The sequence below is a fragment of the Oncorhynchus mykiss genome, chromosome 3, assembly GCF_057628025.1.
Source record: "Oncorhynchus mykiss isolate SJ-2025 chromosome 3, ASM5762802v1, whole genome shotgun sequence".
In the NCBI taxonomy this organism is placed as follows: domain Eukaryota; kingdom Metazoa; phylum Chordata; class Actinopteri; order Salmoniformes; family Salmonidae; genus Oncorhynchus; species Oncorhynchus mykiss.
The window spans coordinates 81,694,775-81,717,562 of NC_143024.1; the positions used below are offsets into that span (position 1 = coordinate 81,694,775).

The 22,788-nt window shown below is 43.9% G+C and overlaps 1 protein-coding gene across 9 annotated transcripts; it reads right to left on the bottom strand.

Moving 5' to 3' along the window:
* Positions 1 to 1,214: 1,214 nt before the first annotated feature.
* LOC110520490 (programmed cell death 1 ligand 1) lies at positions 1,215 to 21,585 on the bottom strand. Of its 9 annotated transcripts, none has more exons than XM_090230268.1 (6): positions 21,273 to 21,585; positions 14,640 to 14,698; positions 4,067 to 4,153; positions 3,596 to 3,907; positions 2,806 to 2,951; positions 1,215 to 2,534 (listed from the first exon to the last, which is right to left on the bottom strand). In XM_090230268.1, the coding sequence occupies exons 1-6, from the start codon at positions 21,284 to 21,286 to the stop codon at positions 2,406 to 2,408; spliced, it is 747 nt and encodes a 248-aa protein (XP_090086394.1). In that variant the 5' UTR covers positions 21,287 to 21,585; the 3' UTR covers positions 1,215 to 2,405. The 9 variants fall into 9 exon arrangements, with proteins under 9 accessions (XP_090086394.1, XP_090086397.1, XP_021453526.3 ...); XM_090230271.1 differs by having other exon boundaries at positions 4,067 to 4,190; positions 21,273 to 21,581; XM_021597851.3 differs by having other exon boundaries at positions 4,067 to 4,378; positions 21,273 to 21,581.
* Between the last annotated feature and the right edge of the window lie 1,203 nt (positions 21,586 to 22,788).

The following is a 22,788-nucleotide window of genomic DNA, read 5'->3' on the forward strand; positions in this document are numbered from 1 at the left end:
AGATAACTCCTTATTTTGCAGATGTTGAGGACTAGTATAGCTTAACTTGAAATGTTTACCGTTTACATGAACAAGACTACAATATACCCGTCCTCTCTAGTTGAAATCAGGCCAAGGCTGATTTATGATGATGAGTAAGCTGAGATATCGCATTCAATTGTTGAATTACTTGACTTACCTTACCTGATGGCATGCCATAGTTATGTCAACAATTTAATGAGGTTTTAATTGGTCTCGGAAATATAGCGTTGAAACTGAATTGACTCTTGCAAAGAGCAAATCCTTAAAGTCAATGTGGCAGAGGACATCTCAGACAGAGGGACGATTAGAATATAGCATTTAATATTGCGTTTATTTTGACATTTAATCAAATCAAGCTTTTTTATACAGAACATTTCAGACATGGACTGCAATGCAATGTGCATTACAGAACTCACAGGCAGCCAGTACAGAGACCTTAAAACCTATGAAATGTGTGCTCTCCGTCTGATCTTGGTCAGTACCCATGCTGCAGCATTCTGTATGTTCTGCAGTTGACCAATGGCTTTCTTGGGTAGACCAGACAGGAGAGCAATACAGTAGTCAAACCTGAATGTAATAAAAGCATGGACGAGTCTCTCTGTATCAGCCTGAGAGAGAAACATCCACACCTCAAAATGTTCCTGGTAAAAAGCAATTTTGGTCGCATTCCTAATGTGTGATTCGAAATTGACTTCAGAATATAAAAATAACACTTAGGTTTTTTTTTACCTTTTGTTTTATCTTTATTGCCTGTGAATTAAAATATGCTGCTAGATTCTCTCGCTGTGCTTTGGCTCCAACAATAAGTAACTAGGTTTTTGTCTCGATTTAGCTGGAGGAAGTTATTTAACTCACTAAAACAGTCTAATAATGTATCCGTGGAGCTAGAATTCTCTGGTGACGCAGAAATGTGAGGCTGTGTATCATCTGCGTAGCAGTGACAATCAATGCTGTGCTTTAATATAGGGTTTATTATGGCATTTAATATAGGGTTTATTATGGCATTTAATATAGGGTTTATTATGGCATTTAATATAGCGTTTATTATGGCATTTAATATAGCGTTTATTATGGCATTTAGTATAGCGTTTATTATGGCATTTAATATAGGGTTTATTATGGCATTTAATATAGGGTTTATTATGGCATTTAATATAGGGTTTATTATGGCATTTAATATAGGGTTTATCTCATTTCATATTCACAGTACATAGTTTATTTGAAAAAGAAACACCAAGAAGGAAGAGGACAGAGAATTTCAGCTACTTTCCAACAGTACAAACACATAAAAACAACTGAACAATACTTTCCCACACAGAAAAACAGCCAGTATTGTCACTTACAGCATAAAATATGAGTGGTATAAAAGTACTAAAACAGATTGTTCTCCTTTTGGCAATCTGTCTTCATCATTATCAAGCATTTTATCTAAACCAATCCCTTGTCTTGCCAATCTCTTACTGCTTAATGATGACTAACTTCACTGCACCTAACACCCAGGCAACCAAGTATCAACATATGGACTCCAACAATTAACAGTTTAAAATCACTACTTTGATATTTGTACTCAAATAAGCAGGTCATGTGGGTGGAAAGGGGAGAGGTGGGCGGATAATGTATTTGTATAATGTCTGTAGTTTTTTTCTCTCACAAAATAAATATGAACACAGATGTGAAACTTGTATTAGTCCCTCGGGACAAGACCTATAAAAAGTCATTTTATTTCCCTGATTTCCGATCAGCTCTTCCTGTGTTGTAAGCTTAACCAATATGGTTAATAATACAACAAAACGGACCCTGGACCAAAGTGTTACTAATCTTTTGATTTAGTCATTCCATGACATGCTTGTTTCACAGCAAGCTACATAATAATAATAAGCAGCAATGAAAACATTGATCATGTCAAATTCTTCACATTATTCAGATAATTAAATTCATATTTAAATGGTGAAATGACTGCTGTACATGAAAGCGAATTATCAACATGAATTATCAACCTGAATTATCAACATGATTCAAATGGGTAACACCAGGAACATGCGGTAGATGTATGTAACAAGAGTTTCCATGATGGCTGTTAACTATAGTAGTCCTGTATCATCTGCTTCTCTTCTTAGAAATGTGAATGCACCTGTAGTTAGTCAACTCTATAATATACAGGCTGCCTTAGGTCTACTTTATTTATTGGGATTTCATTTACTGAGTTCGGCTCATGTTCAGTCCATTGACCAGTCATTTCTCCCATCATGCTGTTCTCCACTTCTTTCACTTCCTGCCACAGAATATGGTTCAGACATGACATTACAATACATTGCTCAATGCTGCTCCACATTGCTACTTTGAACACAGGCATTATTTTAAGTTTAAGTTTGTCTTGTTGCAAGTCACCATCCCTCCATTTTGTCGTCCGTCATTTGAGGAGAGATTGTTGTATCAGAGGGAGAAGATGCTCCACACACTCTGTGTTCATACATGTTCAACTGCTGGGTCACGCTTCTATCCTCTGTGTCGCTCTGCTTCTTCCAGGGAAAATAAAACATGAATCAATCACACACACGGACTGAAACTGCTCTATTCAATCGCTATTTAGATGCATCAATATCAGATTGAATGTGCAAGTTCGGTATGAGGTTTGTTAGTCTTATTAGTCTTTTTTATTTGTAATTCTAACACCTTTGCAGTTTGCGCTCTGATTTGTGCCCAGATGCTGGCATTTTTTCTAGATCCAAGCAGCATTAACACTCGGACTGATATCACAGTGGTATAATAAGGACAAGGGCTCACCGTTGACGTTTCACGGCGGTGACATCTAGTCAGTAAGAAGATCACCAGCAGGACTCCCGCAACAAGCATCACAACCACGCTGACAGACACACCTGCTGCTACTGCTACTTTATCAGGACTCCCCAATGGACTCTCTCTAATGTATACTGGAAAGCAGAGAGGAAACAGAAAACATAGAAATAGTTAATACAAACTATGAAATGCTCTAAAAACGTGTTTTAGATGAGAGACGGAGAAGCCAAAAAGCTGAGGAATTTGAAAAGGCAGACCTCTTAGTGTAACTTGACCAAGTGGTGAGAAGACTTTCCAAATGAAACTCTAACTTCCTCCCGATTTGTCACAGCAGTGTAACTTTCTTTGTCTACTACTCTTCAACACATCACTGTGTATTCCAGCTTCTTCATTTTTATCCAAACATTTGTGTTCAGTCAGAGGAAAGACTACATCATCGGTAATGCCAATAGTTTAGTCCCAAAGATAACGCTGTTGTTTCTCTGTAGTTTCACTCTAGCTTAGAGTTTTTTTCCTTTTCTGTGTTTATGCCTGTGCTTGCCCCTAGATTCCCCCACCCTCATGCACTTTCACACACATACGCATGCACCCACTCCTAGCTTTTCATTCTCATGCATTCCTATGCAGATGTTTTGGGATTTTTGGGTACAAGCTGAGACTCTAACCAACATTCTTCAATGAAATCACTATGGGGCTAAAACTCCTGACCCTGACTACAGTACCGTGATTTACTGCTGCTGTGTTATGGCTACTGGTGTCACTAGTCTTGTGTACTCACCAGGCTTTTCCTTGCAGGTGGAGTTGAGTTTAGATGCCTGGTCTGTGTTCTCCACCATACACTGCAGTTTTTCACCCTGACTCCGATCCATGGTCAGGATGCTGGTCAGACTGTATAGTCCTGTAGAGTTATCCAGGTGGGTCTCATCCCTCCTGGAGGTGTTCACCAGAGGATGTCCACCCATCTTCCAGTGAATCTGGCCCTTTGGGTATCCCCCGTTGGCTTTACACTGGTACACCCCGAACCTCTCTTCCCATCCGGAACCCATCGGAGCCTGGTCTAGTACCTGGTACATACAGACACTGTAGCTGGCTGGAGAGAAGAGAGGAGATAAATCAACTGCAGCAAGCCTGAAATGGAGTCATTTATGAAGTAGAAAAGGGGGCAGGAGAAAACAAATAAATCAACCAATAGCAGAATGACAATGAACAACAACAACAACAACAAAAAACAAGCAAAACAATGTCTTACCAATCACATGCAGAGTGATGTGAATGTAGACCAAAGTCTCGGTTTGAAAGAAGCATTTGTACATCCCATTGTCTGCGACAGTGATGCCTGAGAGGAGCAGGGAACAGTTGTCCTTATCTTCATTCTGAAAGAGATTGACCCTGTTTTGATATCCCTCCCCGATGTTTGTGGTGTTATGACTTCCACTGTGGTGAAGCACGGTGGTATGGTCTTCTAACTGCCATTTCATGTCCATTCTCTCGTTTCTCTTCTTGCAGGGGCATTGCAGGAGGACGTTTTGTCCCACAATAGCTTGGAGCGGCTCCAAATGGGCTAGAATATTTTTTTAAAGCTCAGTTGAGCAGGTTCAAGGTTAATTTCAATAATGTTTTAGGGAAGTTGCATTGGTCTTTAACAAGATAAGAAAAAACATTGAAATGGCAACAACAACAAAATCTCCCATTTGTACAGAGGAGTACAGTAAACAAGAAGAACCAGACTTTAAAAAGGAGGTATGTGGTTTCTCTCAAAACGGTTATTGTGCAATATCACAACACATTGTTTGCCAATAAACATGATACCGCACATTATTGGAACCACACACACACACACACACACACACACACACACACACACACACACACACACACACACACACACACACACAAGAGCACACACTTTTTATATCTCAATGAAGACTGTTTATCAAGCATAATCTTAAAATCTGACTTAGTCAATTGTATCTATACATTTTTATCACACCCACACAAATTTCCACACTTCCTCAGTTCTCCTTTCTATTCCTCCTCCTGTGCGTGTGTGTGTGTGTGTGTTTACAGTGAAATCCCAGTCATCCATCTATGGATGTGTTTAACTATACTTGTGGGTATATGTCACACACGAATAGTAAACTAACACAAACACATTTTTGTTAGTCCCTACAAGCTCAAATGCTATTTCTAGGGGGTGAAGGTAGAATTAGTGTTAGGGATGTAATTAGGTTTAGGAGTTAGGGTTAAGGTTAGATTTTGGGGTTAGCGTTACGGTCAGGTTTAGGGAAAATAGGATTTTGAATGTTTACCGTGACTTCGGAAAGTATTCAGACCACATTACTTTTCCCACACTTTGTTAGGTATTTTTATTCTAAAATGTATTAAATAGTTTTTCCCCCTCATCAATCTACACACAATACCCCATAATGACAAAGCAAAAACAGGTTTAAAAAAATACATAATATTACATATATATAAATATTCAGACCCTTTACTCAGTACTTTGTTGAAGCACCTTTGGCAGCGATTACATCCTCGATTCTTCTTGGGTATGACCCAACAAGCTTGGCACACCTGTATTTGGGGAGTTTCTCCCATTCTTCTCTGCAGATCTTCTCAAGCTCTGTCAGGTTGGATGGGGAGAGTTACTGCACAGCCATTTTCAGGTCTCACCAGAGATGTTTGATCCGGGCTCTGACTGGGCCACTCAGGGACATTCAAAGACTTGTCCCGAAGCCACTACTGCGTTGTCTTGGCTGTGTGCTTAGGGTCGTTGTCCTGTTGACGGGTGAACCTTCGCCCCAGTTTGAGGTTCTGAGCGCTTTGGAGCAGGTTTTCATCAGGATCTCTCTGTACTTTTCTCCATTCAGCTTTGCCTCGATCCTGACTGTGTCCCAGTCCCTGCCATTGAAAAACACCCCCAAAGCATGATGCTGCCACCACCATGCTTCACCATAAGGATGGTGCAAGACATGACACTTGGCATTCAGGCCAAAGATTTCAATCTTGGTTTCATCCACCAGAGACTCTGGTTTCTCATGGTCTGGGAGTCTTTAGGTACCTTTTGGAAAACTCCAAGCGAGCTGTCATGTGCTTTTTACTGAGGAGTGGCTTCCGTCTGGCCACTCTACCATAAACACCTGACTGGTGGAGTGTTGCAGAGATAGGTTCTTGGTAACCTCCCTGACCAAGGCCCTTCTCCCCCGATTGCTCAGTTTGGTCAAGGGGTCTGAATACTTTCCGAATGCAGTGTACATTGTGTGTCCCCACAAGGTAAGTTAAACAAGACGGCGAGTGTGTGTGTGTTTCCAGTAACATCCCAATAACAAAACAGCTTCTGTCTCAAGGTCATCAGACTGTTAAACAGCCATCACTAACATTGAGGGGCTGCTGCCAACATACAGACTCAAATCTCTGGCCACTTTAATAAATGTCATAAATAGATTTAATAAAGGTATCACTAGTCACTGTAAATAACACCACTTTAATCATGTCCACATTTCCTACATTACTCATCTCATATGTACATACTGTATTCTATACCATCTACTGCATCTTACCTATGCCACACGGCCATCTCTCATCCATATATTTATATGTACATATTCTTATTCATCCCTTTACATTTGTGTGTATAAGGTAGTTGTTGTGAATTTGTTAGATTACTTGTTAGATATTACTGCACTGTCGGGACTAGAAGCACATGCATTTCGCTACACTCACCTTAACATCTGCTAACCATGTGTATATGACCAATAACATTTTATTTTATTTCTATTTATGAGACTATTTCTGCCCCTTTCTCCTAAAGAAACCAACACTCCCATGTTAGCAAACACAGCCTCTCTCACCTCACTAGAACCTCCCTTGTTAAGTCGTGAAAAACTACACTGAACAACAATATAAACGCAACATGTAGAGTGTTGGTCCCATGTTTCATGAGCTTAAATAAAATAGCCCAGAAATCCCAGAAATTCTATACGCACAAAAAGATGACTTCTCTCAGGATTTTGTGCACAAATTTGTTTTTCATCCCTGTTAATGAGCATTTCTCTTTTGCTAAAATAATCCATAAAATGGTCAGGAACAGGGGCAGGGGCAAATATACAGTACATGCCAGCCGTATGCACTCAAATAGCGAATTGCTCTTTCTCAGAGCAAGAGCAGTTGAGAAATAAATAATAAAATATAGTAGCAGCTGGGATACTCGTCTTTTTAGTGGCAACCATCAAAACTCGGCTTTCACACAGGATTACATAGAAATGTCTGGGCTTATAAAACAATTTATTTCACTCCATGCATCAACCACTCTTTGAGGAGCATGCAGCCTCTTGCTGCGTAACAGGTGATATTCCACCCAAACTCTGTATGCCATGGGCTCTCCAAGACTGTTCCTGGAGATACCCAGTACTCTGTATGCCATGGGCTCTCCAAGACTGTTCCTGGAGATACCCAGTACTCTGTATGCCATGGGCTCTCCAAGACTGTTCCTGGAGATCCCCAGTACTCTGTATGCCATGGGCTCTCCAAGACTGTTCCTGGAGATACCCAGTACTCTGTATGCCATGGGCTCTCCAAGACTGTTCCTGGAGATACCCAGTACTCTGTATGCCATGGGCTCTCCAAGACTGTTCCTGGAGATACCCAGTACTCTGTATGCCATGGGCTCTCCAAGACTGTTCCTGGAGATACCCAGTACTCTGTATGCCATGGGCTCTCCAAGACTGTTCCTGGAGATACCCAGTACTCTGTATGCCATGGGCTCTCCAAGACTGTTCCTGGAGATACCCAGTACTCTGTATGCCATGGGCTCTCCAAGACTGTTCCTGGAGATACCCAGTACTCTGTATGCCATGGGCTCTCCAAGACTGTTCCTGGAGATACCCATTGCTTAATTTGGGAAACCAAGTGAAATCTGGTTGGGAACATCGATAGTAAAATGTTTTCACAACTTAACATGTTTGTTGACATCCCCTCTCTCTTCGCACTCGAGAAAGGAATGAATGATTGATGAGGAGATGGAAATGCACGGTGGTGAAATATTTTGTATAGCTAAAGGTAATGTCAGCCTATTAATTATGAAAATATAAAATACTGCCCTATAACTGTAATCATCAGCTTAGAAAGTGCTGTCCATTTCATTGTTTGGCTTTGAAACACATCCACAACGACCATGTTTTCCATTCAGGCTCAACCTGTTGTTGAACTTCTTTCTTCAAATTGATCATCACAGTGATTTGAGTTTTAAAAGCATGATACTATTTATGTGATTTTCGATTGTATTTTCATTAATGTCAGAGTGGCTAGAGGGGCAATAGTGCTGAGTACCAGGCCATTAGCGACCTGATGGTCGTTAGTGAGTTGGGTACGATCAATGCATGTTCAGAGTGCACAAGAAGAGATTACCATGACTCAGCGATCACGTGAAATGTTACTGCCGTCATGACTCCAGAGTACTGGTGTGGCAGAAATACAGTCACCGCAACAGCTTTATGTAGTACTTAGGTTAGCTAGGTAAACAAAGTGAGGAATTTTGCATCAGTGGATTAACACAACCAGCCTTGGCAGTCTTTCATTGACCCAGACAGTTTGTAAGTGCCCATTTGTGATATTTAGCAGCGTTTAGCTAGCATTGGGCTCCTTGGATCAATAATGATTAGAAGTCATCATGGGGGCATGTGGTGCCGATCTTTTCAATTCATTTGGGACATATACCGAAACAAAAATATAAACGCGAAAATGAGCTGAAATGAAAGATCCCAGAAATGTTCCAGATGCACAAAAATCTTATTTCTCTCAAATTTTGTGCAAAAATGTGTTTACATCCCTGTGAGTGAGCACTTCTCCTTTGCCAAGATAATCCATCTACCTGACAGGTGTGGCATATCTTGAAACTGATTAAACAAAATAATACACAAGTGCACCTTGTGCTGGGGACAATAGAAGGCCAATCTAAAATGTGCAGTTTTGTCACAATGCCAAAGTTAACTCAAGTTGGGGGAGTGTGCAATTGGCATGCTGACTGCAGGAATGTCCACCAGAGCTGTTACCAGATAATTGAGCATTAATTTCTCTACCATAAGCCACCTCCAAAGTCGTTTTAGAGAATTTGACAGTACGTCCAATCGGTCTCACAACCGCAGACCATGTGTAACCACTCCAGCCCAGGACCTCCACACCCGGCTTCTTCACCTGCTATATCATCTAAGACCATCCACCCAGACACCTGATGAAACTGTGGGTTAACACAACCAAATAATATTTTAACAAACTGTCAGAAATCGTCTCAGGGAAGCTCATCTGCTCATCTGGATGGTATTCTCAGGGTGATGAGAGGTGTTGGGTTTGTGCCAGACATAGCGTTTTCCTTGGTAGCCAGTAAGCTCAATTTTTGTCTCATCTGACCAAAGTACCTCCTTCCATATGTTTGGGGAGTCTCCCACATGCCTTTTGGCAAACACCAAACGTGTTTTCTTTTTTTAAGCAATGGCTTTTTTTCTGGACACTCTTCCATAAACCCGAGCTCTGTGGAGTGTATAGCTTAAAGTGGTCCTATGGACAGATACTCCAATCTCTGCAGTGGAGCTTTGCAGCTCCTTCAGGGTTATCTTTGGTCACTTTGTTGCCTGTCTGATTAATGCCCTCCTTGCCTGGTCTGTCAGTTTTGGTGGGTGGCCCTCTCTTGGCAGGTTTGTTGTGGTGCCATAGTCTTTCCATTTTTTAATATCAAAGTTTCTGATATTTTTTTATAACCCAACCCTGATCTGTACTTCTCCACAACTTTGTCCCTGACCTGTTTGGAGAGCTCCTTGGTCTTCATGGTGCCCCTTGCTTAGTGGTGTTGCAGACTCTGGGGCCTTTCAGAACAGAATATACTGAGATCATGTGACAGATTGCACACAGGTGGAATTTATTTAACTAATTATGTGACTTCTGAAGGCTATTGGTTGCACCAGATCTTATTTAGGGGCTTCATAGCAAAGGGGGTGAATACACACCACTTTTCAGTTAGATTTTTTTATTTATTTTTTGAAACAGTTATTTTTTCCATTTCACTTCACCAAGTTGGACTATTTTGTGTATGTTCATTACATGAAATCCAAATAAAAATCTATTTAAATTACAGGTTGTAATGCAACAAAATAGGGAAAAAGCCAAGGGAATGAAGACTTTTGCAAGGCACTGTACGGCAGCTTATCCAGCTCCCACCAATATCCAGAAACTTCGCACAGCCATTAAAGAGGAGCTGGACATCAGGCCACACTCAACAGCCTGATCAACTCTATGCAAAGAAGATGTGTCACGCTGCATGAGGCAAATGGTGGTCACACCAGATACTGACTGGTTTTCTGATCCACGCCCCTACCTTAAGGTATTTGTGACCAACAGATGCATAGCTGTATTCCCAGTCATGTAAAATCTATAGATTAGGGCCTAATTAATTTATTCCATTTGTATGAACTGTAACTCAGTAAAATATTTTGTTACATGTTGCGTTTCTATTTTTGTTCAGTCAGTTAGCTGGCGGTGCAGGTGGTGTTTGAGATCATATTTGACATCTCATGTTTTGAGAGATTAGAAATTAGGACAGGTTATTACTTTAAACACATAACATCATGACGTCGGCCTTCGATTAATTTATTTCCAACTCTTTCCCCTCCTTGCCTCTTGACCTCACATTTTCCTAATCCCCTCCAACTCACAAGGCCGGCAATACACTTTACCTCACCTTTTCATAGTCCCCTCCCACTCACAAGGCAGGCAATACACTTTACCTCACCTTTTCCTAATCCCCTCCCACTCACAAGGCAGGCAATACACTTTACCTCACCTTTTCCTAATCCCCTCCAACTCACAAGGCAGGCAATACACTTTACCTCACCTTTTCCTAATCCCCTCCAACTCACAAGGCAGGCAATACACATTACCTCACCTTTTCCTAATCTCCTCCCACTCACAAGGCAGGCAATACGCTTGACCTCATCTTTACTAGAGGCTGCTCACCTACTAATCTCACTGCAACCCCCCTCCAGGTCTCTGAACACTACTTTGTTTCCTTTTCTCTCTCTCACTACTGTTGTCTCTCACTACTGTTGTCAGTTCTAGGCCCTCTCCTCTTTTCTCTATACGTCACACGGATCCGTCATATCCTCACATGGTCTCTCCTATCATTGCTATGCGGATAACACGCAACTATTTTCCCCCTTCCCCCTTTCTGACACCCAGGTGGCAAAACACATCTCTGAAGGCCTGGCAGATATCTTAACTTGGATGTCGGCCCATCACCTTAAGCGCAACCTTGAAGTGCTCTTCCTCCCGGGGAGGGCCAGTCCACTCAAAGACCTCTCCATCACGGTTGACAACTCCACAGTGTCGACCCTCCCAGAGTGCAAAGAACCTTGGCGTGACCCTGGACAACACCCCGTCGTTCTCTGTAAACATCAAAGCAGTGACCCGCTCCTCTAGGTTCATGCTCTACAACATCCGTAGAGTACGACCCTACCTCACACAGGAAGTGGCGATAGGTTCTTATCCAGGCAGTTGTCCTCTCCCGTCTGGACTACTGCAACTCGCTGTTGGCTGGGCTCTCCTCTTATGCCATCAAACCCCCAGCAACTTATCCAAAATGCTGCAGCCTGCCTGGTTTTCAACCTTCCCAAGTTCTCTCATGTCATCCAGCTCCCGCTCAGCTTAGTCCAAGCACCTCAAGGGTGGAACCAGCTTCCCCCTGAAGCTAGGACAGCAGAGTCCCTGCCCATCTTCAAAAAAAAAACTCTATACCAGGTGGTGTCAGAGGAAGGCTCTAAAAAATGTCAAAGACTCCAGCCACCCTAGTCATAGACTGTTCTCTCTGCTACCGCACGGCAAGCGGTACCAAAGCGCCAAGTCTAGGTCCAAAAGGCTTCTTAACAGCTTCTACCCCAAGCCAAAAGACTGCTGAACAGCTAATCAAATGGCTACCCGGACTATTTGCATTGCCCCCCCCCCCCCCTCTCCTCCCTTAACAGCAACATCCCTACTCTGATACACAAGGAACAGGACTTGGGTATATCTCTCACAGCAGCACAGTGGGATGCAATATGGAAAAACACAAAAACACAACATCCATATCCAACTGTCAAAGGTATACAATTATTACAATGAAGGACTTCACCGGGATTATATCACACTTCACATGTTGAAAAACATGGATCAAAGACTTTCAGATTTGTGTTGGCATGGCTGCGGTGAGGTTGGTACACCAATGAATCCGTTTTGGAAATGTCCAGTCGTTAAAAGATTTGACTGATGTAGATTGTATGTTGACTGGAATTTTGAGTGTATGTATCCCACTTTGTCTTGTGGTGTGCCTGTTAGGAAGTAGGGTGGACAATATCCAACCTAGAACCACGCAATGTATCATTGCATTGGCCTTCATAACAGTCAAATGGACAATACTTATGAATTGGAAAGAGTGTAAACCTCAGTGCTTAGTGTAACCGATGTGAAATGGCTAGCTAGTTAGCGGTGGTGCGCCACGTTTCAATCGATGGCGTCACTTGCTCTGAGACCTTGAAGTAGTGGTTCCCCTTGCTCTGCAAGGGCTGCGGCTTTTGTGGCGCGATGGGTAATGATGCTTCGTGGGTGTCAGTTGTTGATGTGTGCAGAGGGTCCCTGGTTTGAGCCCGGGTATGGGCGAGGGGACGGACTAAAGTTATACTGTTACATTAGCATGGACATTTGGTTAAGGGAATTCATGGATTTATTGACTATAAAACGAGCGGCATCGGCCCTCCAGGACTATGACAATGGCCTAGAGCAACTGACATGCCGCCCCCCTTCTGTAGGCCCACGGACCAGTTTCACACACAGGAAGTCTGGGTCTCAACTTACTGTTGAGAGTTAGAATAATAGAATATACAAGGTGCAATTTCGGAATTTGGTTGTGCATCAACAGTTACTCAATTAGCCCGTCAGCTAAATGTTTTTAGATTGGTAAATTAGTCTAGTGGACAGCTTTCTAAACTTGTAGTAAGTCAAGCCCCCCCACCCAGGCTTGACTTCAGCTGTGTTACACAGGATGCCTGTGGCAGGGCTCGCTGTGTGTCCTGGCAAGACCCAGGCTGAATTTGTCCAATATAAACATTTTTTTTTCTTCTACTAAATGTTTCCCATTCTGAGTAAACAACTTTTTGCTGATCAAGTCTCTTGTCCTGAAGCTGCCAAGCAGCAATAGCAAAAGTGATATCTTTCTCTCTCAAAGGACAACAGAGGGTGTGTGTGTGAGCCTGCTTGATATACAAAGAGAAGTGTATACGTGCATGTGAAAATAATAATAGTATTGTAGATGGATGACTGGGACAAACTCGTAGATGGATGACTGGGATTTTACTGTAAACACAAACTCGTAGATGGATGACTGGGATGTTACTGTAAACACAAACTCATAGATGGATGACTGGGATTTTACTGTAAACACAAACTCGTAGATGGATGACTGGGATGTTACTGTAAACACAATCTCGTAGATGGATGACTGAGATGTTACTGTAAACGCACACAAACTCCTCGACTAACCTGTACCCCCGCACATTGACTCGATACTGGTACCCCTTGTGTATATAGCCTCATTATTGTTATTTTATTGTGTTACTTTTATTTTATTTTTACTTTAGTTTATTTACTAAATATTTTGTTAACTCTTTTTTTAAACTGAATTGTTGGTTAAGGGCTGGTAAGTAAGCATTTCACGGTAAGGTCTATCTATACCTGTTGTATTCGGCGCATGTGACAAATAACATTAGATTGGATTTGACATACTCAGATGGATGAATGGGATGTTACTGTAAAAACACACAGGAGGGGGAGTAGAAAGGAGAACTGAGGATGTGTGACATGTGGGAGGATATTTGGAGCATGTGACAAATAAAATTAGATTGGATTTGACACACATACAGTGAGGGAAAAAAGTATTTGATCCCCTGCTGATTTTGTACGTTTGCCCACTGGCAAATGATCAAGTGGCCTAGCCAGTCTCCAGACCTTAATCCCATAGAAAATCTGTGGAGGGAGCTGAAGGTTCGAGTTGCCAAACGTCAGCCTCGAAACCTTAATGACTTGGAGAAGATCTGCAAAGAGGAGTGGGACAAAATCCCTCCTAAGATGTGTGCAAACCTGCTGGCCAACTACAAGAAATGTCTGACCTCTGTGATTGCCAAGTACTAAGTCATGTTTTGCAGAGGGGTCAAATACTTATTTCCCTCATTAAAATGCAAATCAGTTTATAACATTTTTGACATGAGTTTTTCTGGATTTTTTTGTTATTCTGTCTCTCACTGTTCAAATAAACCTACCATTAAAATTATAGACTGATCATTTCTTTGTCAGTGGGCAAATGTACAAAATCAGTAGGGGATCAATACTTTTTTCCCCTCACTGTAGATGGATGGGATGTTACTTTAAACACACGCGCGTGCACACACACACACACACACACACACACACACACACACGAGGGGGATTAGAAAGGAGAACTGAGGATGTGTGGGAGAATGTGTGGGTGTGACAAAAAGGTTTGAGGAAAGACAACTGCAATTATTAAGATTCTGCTTGATAAACAGTCTTCATTGAGGAAACCAGAAACAACAACCTTCACCTCAGAACCATGTCTCAGTTGAAGATATACTGAATATCCACAGAGGTTGAGGATGTGTTACAACAAGAGACATGAGTTTAAGACAACATAACACTATAAGCAATTGAGATGTATTGCTGACCATTACCACCCCTCCTAAACTTAGCATTTACACCATGTCTCTATTGAGGCAATGAGAATAACTTACCTGAGGCACACAGGAAGACTTCTACTAACCACAGGACAGTCCACATGACAATGTGTGTTCTGAAGGTGAAAATGGATACATATGTCAGAGGCTTGCTGATCAACATGAAGAACCATAATAGAATCACAAATTGCATTGCAGGATAGGTGGTGGGTTGATATTGTATGATTGGTGGATTGCTTTAGATTTAGGATATTGTTTAGAACATAAATGTAAAAAGGAGACACTAGCTAGGTTTCCATTCAATTGGCGACAGATTTTCACACAAATATTCTAAAATCTGCATTAAAAACCATATGCAAATATCCTTGCGCATTTTCCATCAAATTGCCTTGTTACTGGTAAAATGCACATAAAAATTACGGTGTAGCAGCCTAGTAACAGTGCCTTTTTAGATCGGATAAGATCTGTAGTCAGGCCTAAGAGAGGGACATAAATATAAATTTTTTGTTATTTTTTATTTGAGTATTTTTTAAATATTTTAGTATTAATATTATTTATTTTATTTGTACCCTTTTCCCCCCCAATTTGTAGTTATATTCTTGTCCCATGCGTCCTCCAAAACAGAGCCGTGCTTCCTCTGAAATCCGAAACACAACGCCGCCAAACCGCACTGCTTCTTGACACGATGCTCGCTTAACCCGGAAGCCAGCCGCACCAATGTGTCGGAGGAAGCACCGTATACCTGGCGACGGTGTCAGCGTGCATTGCGCCCGGCCCGCCACAGGAGTCGCTATATCGTGATGGGACAAGGACAATCCGTCCGGCGAAACCCTCCCCTAACCCGGACGACACTGGGCCAATTGTGCACCGCCTCATGGGTCTCCCGGTCGCGGCCGGCTGCAACACAGCCTGGGATTGAACCAGGGTGTGTAGTGATACAGTGCCTTTGACCGCTGCGCCACTCGGGAGGCTTGAAGGCCATACATCTTAAGTGCCTAGGCCTTCTATTTCTCTCTCTGGCTACATACTGTATATATTCCTGCTGTGTGAATATCCAAGTGTTTGCATGTTATACTATAGCATCTATTGTTAGAACAGCATGCCATATACCGAAGAAAAATATAAACACCACATATAAAGTGTTGGTCCTATGTTTCATGAGCTGCACAAAAAGGTTATTTCGACCAACCCAACAGATCACCAGGTCCGCCTCTGCTGTCCAGGGCGGCCCAGCTCCCCATCAGATAAAGGCAACTACAGAGTGCACAGTCCACGACACCTATGTCTGCACCCCCCCTGAGCCAGCTTCTCGACTAGCCACAGTTGAGTAGACGCCTGCTCCAGTCGTGGAGCCACAGCCAGCCGCTGCATTGGGGCATGTTCTTGCTGCAGTTGCAGAATTGTGCTCTCCTCCCAGTGGGGGCCCCCTGCTCACCGAGACAGACACTCTGGTGCTCGAGGTTTGACTGTCTGCTACCCTGGAACCTTCAGCCACAAAGATTCCACCTGCTCTCCCTCAGGAGCCCCTCCCTGCTCCAGGCCCAAGCCCGCAGTGGATTCTTCGCCCGCTCCTAGAATAGTGCCACAGCCTGCAGCTACTGCAGATGTCAAGTGCAGCCAGGAAGCTGGGGCCTCTCCAGCCCCGCCTGCCAACACCATGCTAGTTCCAGCACCAAGGGTCCTTCTACCTCCAGACCTTGCCTCAGGGGACGCGCCAGACATCACTGCAGGTGACCCATCAGAAGTCACCCCTGATGTCCCCCTGAGCTACTTGTCCAGTTCCCTGCCTCCCCCGGTGGGGTCAGAGTTCCCTTCCTTCCTGGTAGTATCAGAGTTCCCCTCCTGGGAGAGTCAGGTTTAGAGTTCCCTACTTCTCTCGTAGGGTTTAAGTTTCCTGCCTCTCAAGTAAGTCTAGAGCTCCATACCTTCCCGGTAGGTCCAGTCTATCCTGCCCCCTTGGTAAGTTCTCAGTTTCTGCCAGTACCCGGCCTTCAGTTTCTGGCCCTAGTTGCAGGTTCACATTGTTCTGACTTAGGTTCCCGGGCTCATGCCATAGTGCTAGACCCAAGTCCTCTGCCGTTTCTAGGTTTACAGTTCCCTGCACTAGTAGCCCCTACGTTTGTTGCTCTGCCAGGCCCTAAGTATCCTACCCTGCATGGACTGCAGACCCCTCCTTATAGGGTATGCAGCATCCTAGTCCACCAGGCTTAAAGCCCCCTGCTAGGCCCTAAGTTATCTGCCCCATCTTCAGGTCTGCAGTCTCCTGCCCTGCTCAGATTGCAGCCCCCTGCATTAGTGGGCAGGCTGTTGCCTATCCTACCAGGTTTAAAGCCTCCTTCCTTACTAGGCCCCAAGTTCACTGCACTAGCCTCGCTATCTCCAGAAACAGTCAGTCCACAGACACCTAGACCATGAGGCTTACAGCCTTATGCCCTGCTGAACCACAAGTTACCTGTGTTGGGTTCTCAGTCCTCAGTCCCTAGCACTAGGTCCTCAGTCTCCAGCTGCATTAGGTCAGCTATCTCTAGCATTAGTCAGACCTCAGTCCCTAGCCCAGGTTGGTTATCAGGCTCCTGACCCGCTAGGTTCAAAGGTACCAGTTTCTCCAGCTCTACTAGCCCTCAGTCGTTGACCCTGTCAGGTCCAGAGTCAGTTTCCCTGTCAGGCCCAGCGCTATCAGCACTAGGCTCCCAGCCTTCAGCCGTTCTAGTTTTGCTGTCTCCAGCTCTAGTCGGCCTTCAGTCCACTGCTCCCCATGGCAATAGGTTCTCTGACCTCAGTTGGTCTGCAGCCTCACTCAGCAAGCAGTCAGCTCCCTCAGTGCTACACGCCAAACCATCTGCCCTTGTTCTAGGCCATGGGTTTCCTGATCCGCTGGGTTCAGAGTTATCTGCTTCTCTAGATATGCAATCTGTTCCTAGCCAGTTCGTAGCCCCCAACCTCAGCCGGTGCCCATTCACTTACACTAGCGCTAGGCTAAAAGTTCCCTGCCCAGCTAGGCTCGCAGCTTCCCTCCATCCCTGGGTTGCAGTCCTCAGTCTCATTAGTTGGTTCCAAGTCCCCTGCCCTATCAGGCCCTGATTTCCCTAACCTGCTTTGCCCACAGCCCCCTGACTTGGACGACCCTCAGCCCTTGCCACACGAGAGACCACCTGACCTCGTCTTTGGGGCCCAAACGTTACCTGCCTCCAGATCCCTCATAAGCCTTGCCCAGGTGTAACCACCTGCTCCACCATGGAAGCCATCATCTTCAGCAGTGGGGAAAGAGTCACCAACCAGTGAGCTGCAAACGACAGCTGTGGCCGAAATGCCAAATTTCGTCACGGCAGTAGGCGAGCTACCTCCTCCAGCTGTAGCCAGCCTCCAGCATTGTACTCAGTGCTCACGGATGGGCCCCTGCTGCCCTGCACCAGCTGAGTCAGAAGATCCTCCGCCATACCAGTGGCATGCCATTGCCAGCGGGTGGCACAGGACTGTCCTTGCGTCTCCGTGCACCTTCTTCATGGGGCGGCCCCTAAGACCCTTATGCACACCGGAGCCAGTACCCTACTGGCCCGCATGGCCCTCTAAAGTGATCAGCTGCCCTTCTAGTTCGGCCAGATGCACACTAGGACTGGACCCGGCCTTGTCTGGTCCTTTCGCTGTTCTGCCCCTCTGCCCTACCCGTCCTGCTGAATAGAACTAGGCCCTTTCAGGACTAAGTCCCGCATTGAGGCCTTTTATCCACCAGAAATCCAGGGGCAGCTGTAAAAAGAAAAAAGCTCAACCTGAATGGCCTTCAGACCCTTCATGCCTCTGTTCATCCAATCAATCAGGGCATTGGACGCACTCCAGGGCTCCGCCCAAGTTAGAGCGTTGTCACCTGCCGCCTTGAGAAATAATCAAGTGTTTGATGCTGACGGACCTTTATCATGCTGTTTCCTTACTAGAGTGTTGTGTGCGTCCATTGGCATGTAAATATGGGGATATTTGGTGTGATGATGTTGTTTATAGCTGCCCTGTGCTAGATATTTGTAGATAAGTAATGTTATTTTGATAGCTACCAGCTAATGATAGCATTGTTTTTGTGTATCCCGTGCATGCTACCTCGGTTTAGTGTGGTTATCATTACTACATTTAGAATAAGTGTTGTGGTCATTATCATTGCCGAATACTCAGTATGTTTATCAGCAAGGTTTATATTGTTTGAATGTTACCGCTGCAATGTACTGTATAGCCTAGAGATGATACTGCTGTATCAGAGGGCAACATGGCAGAGTTTCTAGAGGTTCCAGAAGGGACAAATACCATTTGCATGTGCACTTTGATTAACAACCTAGGAGCCTAGTAACAGTGCCTTCTAAGATCAGATAAGATCTGTAGACAGGCCTGAGAGAGGGACATAAATCTTAAGTGCCTAGGCCTTCTATTTCTTTCTCTGGGTACTTCTATATTCCTGCTGTGTGAATATCCAAGTGTTTGCATGTTATACTATAAGATCCACTGTTAGAACAGCATGCCATATACAGTATATCACGTCATCTCTTTACTATTGTATGTATATTTCATTAGCCTCTTGTATATGGATCCTAATGATAGTTTATTCTGCCTTTCCTTAGAACCACACAAGAATCACTTCTATGTGTGTGTGTGCGGATGTGTGGTGGTGAACTAGAGAATAAAACTCTGAATATGGACACATCTGCCTGGTTCTTGCTGGAAAGCCTGTAGCGGGGTCAGACCAAAGTAAAGTCAGCATGTCATTAGCGGGTGAGGGCATCTACATTGCAATCGGAATGTCTACAGACCCCTTCCCCTTTTTGTTACGTTACAGCCTTATTTTAAATTCTTAAATGAATTGTTTTCCTCATCAAGCTACACAATATCCCATAATGACAAAGCGAAAACAGGTTTTTAGAAATGTTAGAAATTTAAAAAAAATTATATACATTATTTACATAAATATTCAGAAACTTTGCTATGAGACTCAAAAATGAGCTCAGGTGCATCCTGTTCCATCGATCATCCTTGAAATGTTTCTACAACTTGCTTGGAGTCCACCTGGGGTAAATTCAATTGATTGGACATGATTTGGAAAGGCGCACACACTAGTCTATATAGAGGTCCCACAGTTGACAGTGCATGTCAGAGCAAAAACCAAGCCATGAGGTCGAATGAATTGTCCATAGAGTTATGAGACAGGACTGTGTCGAGGCACAGATCTGGGGAAGGTTACCAAAAAATGTCCGAAGCATTGAAGGTCCTCAAGAACACAGTGATCTCCATACTTCTTGAAAAGAAGAAGTTTGGAACCACCAAGAGTCTTCCTAGAACTGGCTGGTCGCCCGGCCAAACTGAGCAATCTGGGGAGAAGGGCCTTGGTCAGGGAAGTGACCAAAAACCAGATGGCCACTCTGACAGAGCTCCTGAGTTCCTCTGTGAAGATGGAAGAACCTTCCAGAAGGACAACCATCTGTGCAGCACTCCACCAATCAAGCCATTATGGTAGAGTAGCCAGACGGAAGCCACTCCTCAGTAAAAGGCACATGACAGCCCGCTTGGTTTCCTAAAAGGCACCTAAAGGACTCAGACCATGAGAAACCAGATTCTATGGTCTGATGAAACCAAGATTGAACTCTTTGGCCTGAATGCCAAGCGTCACATCTGGAGGAAACCTGGCACCATCCCTATGGTGAAGATGTTTCACGGCATCATGCTGTGAAGATGTTTTTCGGTGGCAGGGACTGGGAGACAAGTCAGGATTGAAGGAAAGATGAACAGAGCAAAGTACTGAGAGATCCTTGATGAAAACCTGCTTTGAGGACCACAGACTGGTGCGAAGGTTCACCTTCCAGCAGGACAACACCCCTAAGCACACATCTAGGACAACTCATGAGTGGCTTCGAGACAAGTCTCTCCTTGAGTGGCCCAGTCAGAGCCCGGACATGAACCCGATTGAACATCTCTGGAGAGACTTGAAAAAAGCTGCACACCCAAGAAGACTCAAGGCTGTAATCACTGTCAAAGGTGCTTCAAAGTACTGAGTAAATGGTCTGAATACTTATGTAAATGTGATATTTCATAGTTTTGCTTTTTTTCTTCATAAATGTCTAAAAACCTGTTTTTGTTTTGTCATTATGGGGTATTGTGTGTTGATTGATGAGGAGGGGGGGGGGAGCAATTTTATCCCATTTATAATAAGGCTGTAACATAACCAAGTTAACCCACATGGTACACTTTTTGGGGGCATGTGCTAGCAACGACTTTGAAGAGATTTTGAAGAGTGCGCATTCACTGGTAGGTAATTAGAGCCTATTGAGCCTCCAACCCTTGCAATATTGGACACCCAGTGTATCTGTCCACATGATATTAAAAGCTTGTGACAGTTATTAATTAATCGGATGCAGTTATGAAACTAAACACTAAATCGGTGAATTTGTGACTAGCACGGTAACAATCATTTGTTATTAAAGCCCCTGTAATTACACACTGCAATTACCACCAGTTAGTCACAAGTGGTAATGACAATTAACTACAAGACGTGTATTCACACTGTAATAAAGACCCCTTAAAAAGAAGTGAATAATGTTTGGTGAAATATGAATCATAGCTTAATTCCCTCCGCACACACACAATACATTAAATTCACTTCCATTTCTGGCAACCGTTCTAGTCGAAGTATATTGCATGAACATATTATCATGACCTTACCTATAGGTTTCCATTTTCTGCAGAAATTATAATCAATGTAAGCAGGAGATCAACGTTTTGTCGTGAATCCGGGTTGGACGGCAAACTTGGAAAGAGTGAAAGTCAGCAGTGTCAACTGTCGATTTTTTTTATTTTGACGTCACGGTTCCAGAAATTGGGCAATAAACTTGTGTATTTGACTGCCGTTGTGAGATCAGAACGCTCCGATCAACCCTACTCCTCGGCTAGTGTCCAGTGTGCGCTCACTGAATGATCGAAGAGCGAAACGCTCAGAATTTATGACCGGACAATCTGACAACGCTCTGAATTAAGGAACGCCCAGAGCGATTGCTCTTAAGAACACACCTTTACACGATGTTTTAAAAATAGGTTATATTTTACACATATTTCCATTACATACAGTAAGGCATTGTTGGCAGAATAGATGGATGCAGTTCAATCCACGATTCATATAATTCACTAATACATTTCTTGGTATTCCCAAAAAATATTGCTATCAGGTTGTAAATCACCGCTGCCTGGTACATTGTTTATGTAACCAATGTGAAATGGCTAACGTTTCAATCTATGACGTTACTAGCTCTGCGACCTTGAAATATTTGTTCCCCTTGCTCTGCAAAGCCCATGGCTTTTGTGGCGTGATGGGAAACGATGCTTCGAGAGTGGATGTTGTCGATGTGTGCAGAGGGTCCCTGGTTCGAGGCGAGGAGAGGGACGGAAGCTATACTGTTACATTTGCTGCCCCCCCCACCCATTCGGGATGCACTGTTTCAGTAATGACTCAATATTTTGAACAAAAGCTGAGATGGTAACTAAGGCTGGGGAATGTCAATACAAACAAACAAGCAAGGGCAAAGATCACAAGTCAGTCATGCTCTGCCCCAGCGGCCTCGACAGGCTCCCATGCCTCAACCGAGGCAACCGGGGAGGTCTTAGCCAGCTCATCAGGCTCTCACGCCTCAGCCGTCCGTTCCTGATCCCCTGGCTCGTCCCTGTGTACTGTCACGTATGCTCTCTCTCCGGCGCTCTCGTTCGTTATGCTCCCGCGCCTCAGCCGGATCAACAAGTTCCTGCACCTTAGCAGAGGTGACCGGTTCGCTCCTAATCACCAGGATCATCGTTTTGGTTGGTGTCCTGCAGCAGAAGCTACACGTCGTGGCGGCTCCCTCTCTGGCCTCTAGGTCACCAGGCTGCTCGTTATGGCGCACACCTGTCACCATCGTGATGCGCATAATGACACTCACTTGGACTCCATCACCTCCTTGATGACCTGCCCTATATGTCACTCCCTTTGGTTCTTTCCCCAGGCGTCATTGTTTCAGTTTCCTGTCTGCGTTGTTCGTGTTTCTTATTTTGTATTACGTTTCATTTATTAAAACACTCACTCCCCGAACTTGCTTCCTGACTCTCAGCGCACATCGTTACAAGTAGCCTTGGCTACTCAACTACAATACATAGCAAAGGATGGACAAATATTATTTGTCGCTTTTGTTTTAATATATGAAAATGCTATATA

Coding starts and splice junctions, on each gene's coding strand:
- LOC110520490 (XM_021597849.3), bottom strand. Junction 3,908..4,066: donor CATCACTCTGCATGTGATTG/GTAAGACATTGT, acceptor TCTTCTCTCCAG/CCAGCTACAGTGTCTGTATG. Junction 2,952..3,595: donor CACCTGCAAGGAAAAGCCTG/GTGAGTACACAA, acceptor TCTGCTTTCCAG/TATACATTAGAGAGAGTCCA.